Source organism: Trachurus japonicus, chromosome 1, assembly GCF_045865225.1.
Source record: "Trachurus japonicus isolate A0001 chromosome 1, Traja_1.0".
Classification (NCBI taxonomy): domain Eukaryota; kingdom Metazoa; phylum Chordata; class Actinopteri; order Carangiformes; family Carangidae; genus Trachurus; species Trachurus japonicus.
Window position 1 is genome coordinate 25688175 of NC_140907.1, and position 11521 is coordinate 25699695.

An 11521-nucleotide genomic window follows, 5' to 3' on the forward strand; every position below is an offset into this window, starting at 1 on the left:
GTCTCTCCCTGTAATAGGAGTAGCTGTGGTGAAACACAAACAAAGACGTGTTGTTTCCAGTCTCTTGCACCCCAACAAAGACAGGAAACTAACAAACCCATCCCCTTCACCTCCTCTGTGCTTTTATCAGTCTATCTCCCTGCATACCCCCCCCCCCCCCCCCCTCACTTCTCATCAGTGTGTTCGCTCACCATCCTCATTTGAGCAAGAAGTCCTTCAAACTCCTTGAGGTTGAGAGTAGGGCCAGTGTAAGAGGCGCAGCCGCTGGCAGCCTTCCCCAGCCAGAACACTGTGTTCAGCACCTGGGACACGGAGATAGGGCACGTGTTATAAAATCTGGACAAAAGCAACTGAAGTTGAATGCAGGAGAAGATGAGGAAAGAGCAATTACAACTCACATTTTTGAGTTTGCGGTTGCAGTCTGAGTCCCTGACGAGAGATAAGTGTGTTATTGTTGTGTGATACGATAGAAAACTCCACATGCACATGTATAAAATCCAACCAACACTCCTATTTACTTGAGGTTTGCTCGTATAGAAGTGTCCTGCAGGTCCCCGGGGTCAAACAGCTGGGAGCCTTTCAGGCCCAACTCCTCACAGCCCCGCAGGAAGACTGACAGGTTGTCCTAGAGAGGAAACAGCAGGGGACGACAGACAGACAGTCAGAACAGGGGAGGTTCACGGCACGCCACGGGGCTGAATGTCCCACTGGAGAGGTGGTGTCCTCTTACCAGCCCAGCGATGGGGGTGGGCAGTCTGTTGATCTTCTTGACCAGCCCTGGTTTGATTGCACTCAGCAGCCTGGTGTGGAGGAGGGGAGAGCCAGAGATTTATTGAGTCTTAGTGGAGTTTATGTGTTGTTGCTGCTGCTACCGACATCAAAAACTGTCACAGACTTACTCGCATAACAGGATGCCGTTCTCCAGCGCACTGCGGAAGTCCTTGTCTCCGAAGCTCTTCCCTGTGACAGCCTGGGGAGGGGGAACAGGAAGAGACAGATGTAAAGGAGGTGGACTGGGACCTGGGCTGTTGCTAAAAATTATTGAGAATATCAATTGAATATTAGTTATATTACATATTGATTGTTCTGTAAGTCAATAAAATGTTACAAAACATTCAAAAATTGCCAAATAATATAATATACAGTATAATAATATATAAATATTAATAATCTTCACATTTCCAGAGGTGAAACCAGCAAAACTTTTTTTCGTAAATGGCAATGATAATCATTATAGTTTTCTGTCAACTGACAAATGCAAATGCAACAAAGTTCTTCAAGCAAACCATATTTTAAAGGTTAATAATCCCCAAGATTCATCTTTTACATCCTTTCCCAAATGATGCACTGATCAAATACACCTTTTTTTCTTCAGATTATCAGGTATCTGTGTTGTTTATCTGAGAATTATAACTTTATCGATTTATGTATCACCTTTAAAACAAACTTTACATTGTACTTTGACAAACAAATCAAAATAAATGATAGTCAGAGGAAAGACAAGCAATATAATCAATGTAAATGAGGGAAATAATAATGAGCAGATGCTGTATAAAAATGCAATCCACCCACACACACACACACAAATGCAGTAAAATCAATGAAGGCGACATGGAGACGATAAAAAGACACTATCATATAAAACAAAGTCTATAAAAATAAGTTTTAAGAGGTCATTTTAAATAAGTTGTTAATTCTGCTTTGTCTGCTGCATTTTGATCAATCAAAGTGGGCCAACTAAGAGAAATATTTGCCCTCATGTAACCTTGGGTAGAAATGTTTTCTGTGTGGTGGGGGGCAAAGATTTTGTAGGACCCACTTGCAAAACAGACTTTAGGCTAATCTTTTCATCTGTATGAATAAAGCTTATTAACTAAATAATCCTTTTTTTTTTTAACTTAGTACACTCAAAAAAGAAAGCTATATCCTCTATTCTCTCCATGTTGAAATTCTTATTCTTCTTATTTAACACAACTGACACCAATGTGTGAAATTATGTCACCTTGGCCTCCTGGTAAACTGAAAATGTCATTCATCACATTTTGTGGCATTAGTTTTTCCACCATTAGTTGAAAGCATCTGTTACAAGAAATATGAGCACAGTCACTTTTAGACAAGTAAGTTATACTTCAGAGCAGGGATTGTGCCTCAACCTGCTGCTGCTGCTGCACGGTTCACCCTTCCCCCAACATTTTGCTTCAGTAGAAACCAAATTAGAGTGACGCCGAGGCCAATGACACACTGCTCTGTGTCCTCATTTCAAAATTCCCAAAATGCGCCCACATGCACATCCTTGATTTAGATGTACACACACTTGCATCTTGAAAAAGCTGCAGTGATGACCTGCTCGAACTCTAATTTGACGTCTGTCTTGGCGGAGGAGGAGAAGGAGGAGGAGGAAATTATGAAGTTAATAGTGACAATCTACCACCAGACTAATCTAAACACACACACACATACACACACTGCTTTCTGGAGCTGTTGTGTAACCAGCAGCCAAAGATGAATGGAAAATCAGGTTTGACTGACGCTGTTTAGACGTCTAATCCAGATTAGCACAGATTACATTTAGCGCCCGAACTGCTAACTGCAGGCACACACACACTCTCTCTCCGTCTCTGCTGCTGCTCGATGTGCGCTCCTACACATGCCTCTACAAACACACCTAATCTCAGCCAATGGAAACTCATCAGAGACACTAAATAATCTGAGGAATCTAATCAATGTTCTTCTCTTCTCTTACTGGTGATATCTGTGAGCCGCAGTCGTGTCTGGATGTGCACCATATGTTTTAAGGGAAACACACACACAGAGCATCTGCAGCTATGAAAATAGTCTATTGTTTTTAGTTATATAAGTGATGACCAGATGTTTCCCATTGGCATCCCCTTCTTGTTCTTGTCTTTCATCATTCTGCCATCACACACACACACACAAACACACACACACGTGTATGTGTGCACGCGTTGGCACATGTCATGTTTATTAGGGTTCGACTACAGGGCCTTTGAAACATTTACACCATGGTCATACATAATTTACTCACTGAGCAGAGCACAGTATCGAAGGGGAGCAGGACTACTGTGTTTGTATTTTGTGTAGGTCGTGTGTGTGAGGGGGAGGCAGGACACAGACAGTGTGTGTGTGTGTGTGTGTGTGTGTGTGTGTGTGTGTGTGTGTGTGTGTGTGTAGGGTGGAGGTGGTTTAACAACTGGCTGTGTGTAAAATGCTGCAACTGAAATGCAGCAAGACATAGTCACCAAAGGGGAGCATGCACATTTAGGATAAGATGGAAAGCAGTAAAAGGATTGGTGTGATATTTTGTGTGTGTGTGTGTGTACATGTGTGTTAAGTGAGCATTCATGTCTGCTACAAAATCCAAGCCAAAGGCCTGGGGGGTATTTTCAGTGCCAGCAACGGTAATTCGACCCTCTGTCGTTCCCTCTCGGCCCTTATGGTGGATTTCTCTGCTCAGCCTGGGTGAATGGCAGCAGCAGCAGCTACCATTTAAACCCTGAGGTGGGAGTGTGTGTGTGTGTGGTGGGGGGGTAGAGAAGAAGCAGAAGTAGGCCAAAGTACCCTTTGCTTTTACTTCAACAACTGCAAAACGATGCAAAGAATGAGAGGCTTGAAAATCAGAGCCGGTGACACTGCTCATCCATAACACACTGGTGTTATTTCTGGTTTTAGCACTTCTTGTGCTGTAACGCACTTAAATGACAAAAGCCAGGATTTTGCAGTCCCCCACACACTAAGTGATGAGTAGTCCGCTTAGGGGCCACGATGCTGCAATTTACTCAAATGCTTGTTTATTTTTAGTCTGGGACAGGTCAGACAGTATCCTGGGTTAAGCCCAGACCCACTTTGTGCCACTCGTGGGTTAACATTGCTGCATCCCAGAGCTAAGCATCCCTTTTCTTCAAGATAAATCTTTGTTTTACTGTGTGCAGTTAAAAAAGCCTTTGAGGATCTGGGTACAGACTTTGTTTGTCCAAGATTGATGGGTATTTTTTTCTAAAAAGTGACTCAAATGAAATGTGAAACAGAAAATTACAGGTGACTATTTTGAAATCTGGTCTTTTGCAAAGTGATGTTTTCACTTTGCAAAATCATGAGAAGCATTTTCTGAACCTTTTTATGGACATTTTATCCACTGCATTGACCACAAACTTTTTTTATTTAGAAACAAAAAGATTATCTGAGCTTAAAGATAAAAATAAAAATAATCATGAGTTACAGAAAGATACAAACTGAAGCAAGCTTTGACCTCCTGTGCACTTCCTGTAAAACTAGTCCTCAAATTAAATGCATTCTGCAGGATGAAGATGGAGATGAGGCGTTTCTGAGACACACTGTGATGGAGTCGCCACGGAGCGAGTCTGATGTGTCGATTTGTGGTGTTGCCTGCCCATTAGCCCTGTTACAATGTTAAAATGTGCTGCAGGCACTTTGTGTACCAATGCCATGTGGTACACGAAGACAAAGAGAAAAAAAACAGAACAAGGAAGAGGGAGATAAGTCATGATCCAGATGCATCGTAGATCTGAGGATGAGTTTAATCTGGATCAGAGTAATTAACCAGAGTGAGTGGACGTAAGACAGCGGCCGATACGTCAGCTGCTGATATCTGCTCAACACATGGAGCAGAGGCCCCTTCTTGATTCTTGATTCCAGCACATGTAATACTTTTAGAAAATTAATGCATGTAATGTGCTTTTTCAGCACAAAATACATTCTTAGATATATGCACAATTGTGGCATAGTCTATGCAATGTTTCTATTTGTTATTAGGATGGATAGATTAAAATAATTATGTAAATATATGGTATTCTAACAGGATATTTGACACTTACATTTCACTTTGCTCTGTACATGCAAATGTAGTCACAGTTTGAGGATCTTGTTTCTTAGCTACTAAAGATGCAGCATTCATAACTATGATTCAAACACAATGGAACTCTTGTGAAATTCAATTAAATCCATTTTTTTTAATGTACATCTCTTATCAGATACTAAATTACTGCCACTGTTGGTTTATAACCCATTTCTAATGTTGCAATGTTTTCAGAAAATACAATATGACATGTTTAGTTTTGTCTGTCTAACTGTCACTATCCTGGCTCTGCAAAAAAAGAAAAGAAAAAAAGAAATCACTGAGGCATGACAGACATTTTGGCCAACAGCAGCTCTGTGTCAACATTATTTCACATTCTTCAACACAGCTTTTGATGCATGGAGAGTCTGAAATCCCAGCTCTCACACTCACTCTCTCACTCTCTCTCGTGCAGACACAGCTGGCTGTCTGTCTGAGACCACTGGAGTTAATCTGACCAAGACAGCTGTGACATCTGGCATACACACACACACACAAGCTCAGTCGCACACATTCCTTCATTTATTCCCTGTGTGTTCGACCCTGACTCCTGGTATGTACTGTATGTCGGTGACAGCACAGGTTAAACTGCTGCCACTAAAGTTAACTTTATGTTTCTTTCTTAGCCTGTACAACTTTAACCTGATCAACGTGACATCCAACGGGTTTTAAAAAGCACCTTTGGCAGTGTGTATGTGTGTGTTAGAGACAGTCTAATCCAGCCTTGTCTCAGCTATAAACAGACAGAAAGAGTCCTGTCTGTGCCAGGCTAATTTCCTGCTGGGGTCATGTGGTGATATATAGCCTACTGCTCTACTGCCCCCCTGGAAACAGTGATACCTGAGATCCTGCCCATGTTATGTTCCCATAGTGACCAGTGTCACCCAACCGGGGCGTGTCTGACGAGTGTGTGAGCAGTATCATACATAGCTGATCGACATGGGTGTGTGTGCATACGCTTTGCATACTCTTACAACACACACACACACACACACAGACGAGGAGCATGGGGTGGCATGGTGAACCCTGAATCATCCCCCCCACCTGTGAGAGCGTATAAATACACCACTGGAAATAGAGTCAGCCTGACCACGTCTGAAAATATCTGGAGAATTAGGCGACAGGAAGACGACAAAGCACGAGGAACACTGAGCAAAGACGCTGCAGCAGGAGAGATTAAGGTTCAGAGCCCAGCAATAACCGGGCCCAGTGTGCTCACTACTGATGTAACATGACTGCAATAGGTCCAAACAAAATTCATCTGTGGTATCAGCACCAAAACTCTGTAAAAACAAAAACAGGATGCTTCAAGAGAAATATGGACCCTAAATGAGGTTCAATAAAGTTAAATAAGGACATGTAGAGGTCAACTGTTCTACAGACTGACTTAGAAAAAAATTAAAGAATAGCATATGATTTTTTATTTTTTTCATTTTTATTTTTTAACTTATTTGTCCATTGATGAAATGTTGTATGTTTAAAAAAGCTAGTTGTGATGTTGTGGTTATAATCAACTAGTCATTATAAAAGCAGATTCTCACCATTTCCAGCTTCTTAAATGTCAAAGTTTATGCTTTTCTTTATCATAGAAGATTGTTAAGTGATTATTTTGGGTTAAAAACTGTTGGTTGGACCAAACAAGACATGGTCATTTTGAGCGGTGGGAAATTATAACAGGTGGTTTTTACCGTTTTCTGACATTTCATTGCAAAACCCATGAATGAGCTAAATCAGGAACATAATTGGCAGATCAATACTGATTTATAGCTCCATAAACACTGTCACATTTTTAATCAATAGGAGGAATTCTCCAAAATATAAAACTATTTTGAAAAACAGATGGTTGTAAATGTGTTATGTTGGTGTTTGTGGCGATGTTGTGGCTTGCATTTTGTAAATAAACAACGCACAGACTCCGACATCAGGACCGATATGCAGAAGGTGAGTCTGCCAAACAATATTTTGGGGGAATAAAACACATTATGCTAAGAGGGAATTGTGATACATGTTTAATTTGAACATTAAGTAAACAAAATTTGAGGGGCGGTGCATGGCGCAGTGGTTAAAGCGGCCGCCCCATGTAGAGGCTACAGTCCTCAACGCAGGCATCCCCAGTTCGAATCCCGTGTCGGGCAGACATTTCCTGCATGTCATTCCCCCTCTCTCTGCCTCCCCCTTTCCTGTCTCTCTCACTATGTGCTATCCAATAAAGGCAAAAAGCCAAAAAAATATATTAAAAAAAGTAACCAAAATTTGACTAAATGCTCAAACACAGTCTTAGTCCCGGCAGGTATGTCATCTTTTGTAATCCATGCATCCTTTTTTGTGACTTGAGGGTTGTATGCAACCTCAACTTGATTCATGGAGGGAAACGTGTGCAGTTTTTCTGTTCATTATCTGTGACATCCCTAAATAGGTCATAACTCTCCACAGAAATAGATATTTTATAAATGTTAATAACTTTGATTTTCTTATACTGGATGTGGGACACTCGCAGAAGCTGAGCAGCTGAACTGGGTGGATTTTGAGAGATTAGTGATCCACATCTCTGCCGTGTGAAATGTTTAGAGGAGTCATGATAGAAAGATGAGATGCAGCCCCCCACAGGCAAGTCAACTTAAATATGATTCTGATTTAACAAACGAAAAATTGTTTTTGGCAGAGGGATGAATGTTGGATTAAAACCAATTAGCTTCAATGTTCTTGACAGCTTTATCATTTGCCAAGTCTTTGAAGAAGTGAGGGGCTAACTCCCTCCTTTTAAACATGCAACTTTATCAGTTTATATGGAACTGGTGGATCCTGTTAATCATTATGTAACCTCTCTGTTTAATCTCAAATTGGATTTAAGCTTCATCAGGGTGAACCATGTCAGGTTGTTTTAAAATTATCACTGCCAAACTGCAGGAGTATGTTGAGTGAAAAAGCTTGGGAGGTTCAGGGCTTCGTAAATTCATTCATGTATCAGACTCAGACAGGCATTTTGCCTGTTAGCCTGTGGATCGCCCTGATTCCTGCCACCTGCAGTTTAGCTAAGTTTCACAAGCTTTTCTGCATGTGTAAATAATTGTCTTGCATTTGTATCATTTCATCTGTCATAAGACAACATGTACTGTACATTGACACAGTTAGCTAGGTGTATGTTATGTAAAACACTAGATTTGATCAGCTTTATGTAATCTGCTTTATTATTTTAGAAGGAATATGAACACTTATGACCTTGTTAATGTGCACAACCACATAGGCTACTGGAAATCTTAAAACATCCCACACATAAACAGGATATAGAGGAAATACCACGGAAACATCCCAGAACCAGTCCGTGCCCCATGCGAAGAGCAGACAGACAATGTTATGCCAGATGTTAGAAAGGCAACTTCATCCAAATTCCACTGCATCAGTTGTGGATTTATCAAATAAAGCTTATCTATCCATATTCTCTCTATCATACCACAGCGGTGCACTGGTTGGTTGACTGCAGGACAAGGCACACAGATTATGTAATCCCTGTGAAAAACAACACAGCCAAGGTGCGAACCGCGAAGCTGAAAAACTTCATTTTGAGGTAGGCCTACTAGTCCAAATCACTCCCACCAGACTCTTGCAGGCAGGTACAGTAGCTTGGCCAAAGCAGACATGAGCCATAACGACAGAAAGAAAAGAAAAAATAGGTCATAATAACGCAGCTCCATCCATGGGCAAATCGTGATTCACCACTCAAGCTTATGGAGACGGGCGTTTTAGCCAGATGATGGTGGAGAGAGGCGACGCAGCAGACCACGGATGATAAGCTCATCCTATCAACCGCTGTACAGTCAGGCCTACAACATCTCGTGCGTGAACGATGGCCCGGTTCCATAACCATGGCAACCGGAATCCCCTCTCGCCTGGCAACAGGGGGGCGTTCCTCCTCCTGTAGTCAGTTAGGTGAGCTGAGCTAAACAAACGGAAAATAAACGGATAAACTGCGCAGTTTAAGTCGCTTGTTTTCCCACTTGAATGGTGTTAAAAAGCCCCTAACAGCGTCAGTACTGGTGTTAAATTACACCAAGAGTCAAACACGAGTAGGAAAAACTTTGACCAACACGGTTGTTGCTGTTCACGCAAGCTACCAGAGTAGAGCGGTTGTCCCATAGCGGTAACCCAACACTGCATCACCCCCCCCCCCCCCAACAGGTGATGATGCACCGGTGCTGCTGGTGCTGTTGGCCTGCAGCATGTATTTATATCCCCGGTCACACAATGTGGCAAAGTATGACCCATTTACGTCCCCATGCAGCGCCGCTATGCTGGAGCAGCAGCAGCAGCAGCAGCAGCAGCAGCAGGCCCCCCGGACTCGGACTCGGGCTCGGTTAACGTTAATAAATACTTCACTTACCTCTATCCATTTCTGTGCCTCCTGACAGGCCGGTTCGGGATGACTCGGCTGCTCCAGCGGCTCCGACTCGGCAGCGTTCGGGACATCTCGACCTGCGGTGGGGCTCGCCATCTCCGGACAGGCCGTTCACTTTCACCGCGGACCAGCAGAGTGGGACGGTCGGTCGGTGACGAGATGATATTACTGGGATAATGTGTGTTGTGTTGTGTTGAGATGAGTGGAGGTGCTGCTCCCCTCCCCTCCTCGGCTCGGCTCGCTCCGTCACCGTCAGTCCGTTACCTCCTACTCTCCTCCTTCTTCTCCTCCTCCTCTGTCCTCTCGCTTCCAACGGTCAACTATCCACACACGCACTTCAAGACGGGACCAGTCCTCCTCCTCTCCTCTGCTCTTCCCACTGCTGCTGCTGCTCCAACTGTTATGGAGACCACGGGGACGGACGAAGCGTGTGCCGTGACCCCGACTGCTGCTCCTGCTGCAACACAAACTGCCTGGGGGCGCTAAAAATAACGATTCACCGTGCATTCACCGTGCACGGCGAGGCTGACTGCTGCTGCTGCTGCTGCTGCCTGTCCTCAGTTCAGTTCAGCTCGGCCACCACCACCGCTGCTGCTGCCGCCGCCGCGCGTTTCAGGACACGACGTGAACGCGCAGACAGGAATCTATGCGGGGGAGGTCGAGAGAGAGAGAGATGGACAAAGATAGGAGAGAGAGAGATGGGGAGGGGGTTGCACGATGTCCCGTTATTTCTCTGTTCCTGTTCGTCCGCTGAAGTGATGAAATGTGCTGCTGCCTTCATGCTCACCTGAGCCATAGATGACAAATGATATCAAGAATCACATGTCAAAAAGTAGTTTTTATCATGCTTTAGCTCACTCTATTATGTAAAATTTGCACATCTACAACATTGGTCCTCATGAAAAACAACATATCATTTTTAACTTACTTGTTTTGTCCAAATGTGGGTGTTTACCATCGCAGAAAATGGGGGGAAGGTGTAAATATTCACATTTGAGAAGCTGGAGCAGGTTCATATTTTTTGTCATTTTTGCTTCAAAATGACTCAGACGATTATCTAAGTGTCAGCATTTTTGCCAAGTAATTTTTGTTAATAATCTTTTTTGATCTGTCAAGTAAGTCTGAGTGACTATACGTCCCTTGGGAAGTATTAAACTGAAACTGTGTTGTACAGCAGGGCTTCTGGGACCCTAGAAGGACAATCCAGACATGTTAAGATACTAACTTCTTTCAAAGCTTTGTCCACATGCCTGGATTATCAAAGAGACACAGGCCCACAAACCCCACAACTCGCCCAGGCCTCTCACATTTTCAAACTGGTCAGTGTGCTTGTACTGTGTGTCATGGAGCACTGTCGATATTCAACACTTGCAGTACTTAAGTTGATATTGTATTTCAGTTGTGCATTTGCCAAAATAAAGTTGTGTTCAATCAAACTATCACAAACAGATTTGTGAAAATGCAGTTAAATTGCTGTATTTTCTACTGCTGATGGGAGATTATATTAAGGACAACATACAGAATATAACACAGACTGCATCCTGCACAGAAAATGAAAACCACTGAGGTACAGACTTTACATTTCAATTTTTGGTTCAGTGCTCCCCTGCAGGAATAATAATTTTTTTTTTAAACTTTTAAAAAAACAAACAACTGCTATTGACTGATGTATTTGTTGGTTTTAAAAAGTTACAAACTGCAGAAAAAGAGTCCAAACTATAAGGTTGCAAAACTCCCCAACAAAACCTCAGTGTGATGGCTACATGTATAGGACCGGCCCTGTCTTCAAGTTGCTTAAAATACATTATCAGCAAAAATCAATACAAAATCACTAGTTTAGCAGTCACCAGTAATGCAAGTAATCAGTACAATGGGTAACAATTGAGCACACACTGGGGTTGAGTGTTGATAACGCCTGCCCTGTACTATTGGATGCAAATGTGACCTTTAACAGCAGGTGACGCTTAGTTTACTAAGTCTTTGTAAAGGACACAAGCAGGCGAGAGTCGTGTTATAATATCTACATGTGTTTTCTCCAAACATAAATATTGTCCTCCTGTCTGTTTTGAATGAGATTCTCATTTGCATCTCAGAAACTCTTAAAGTATCTGAGCAGACAATAATAATAACCCTCCCCCAGAGTAAAGTTAGGCCAAATAAAGCTTTACAAAGTAGTTTGTCACACTCTCTTGGTCTCTAACAGAGTCTGTCAGTCCGGTCAATAAACCGCATATCACACTGGGCCTGGTCTTTCG

The 11521-nt window shown here is 42.7% G+C and overlaps 1 protein-coding gene across 3 annotated transcripts in view; it reads right to left on the minus strand.

Annotated features, from left to right (window-relative positions):
• The window catches only part of LOC146991996 (uncharacterized), a 28483-nt gene extending 18642 nt beyond the window's left edge, over nt 1–9841 (minus strand). For 2 of the 3 annotated variants that reach the window (XM_085782085.1, XM_085782069.1), the window contains exons 1-6: nt 9252–9840; nt 900–970; nt 731–800; nt 519–625; nt 399–429; nt 192–302 (exon numbers count right to left, since the gene is read on the minus strand). In XM_085782085.1, coding sequence (XP_085638211.1) covers nt 192–302; nt 399–429; nt 519–625; nt 731–800; nt 900–970; nt 9252–9362 — 501 coding nt within the window. In that variant the 5' untranslated portion in view covers nt 9363–9840. Of the gene's footprint in view, nt 1–191; nt 303–398; nt 430–518; nt 626–730; nt 801–899; nt 971–9251 lie in introns of all 3 variants that reach the window. The other variant, XM_085782077.1, reaches the window with a different exon arrangement.
• Nucleotides 9842–11521: the final 1680 nt, after the last annotated feature.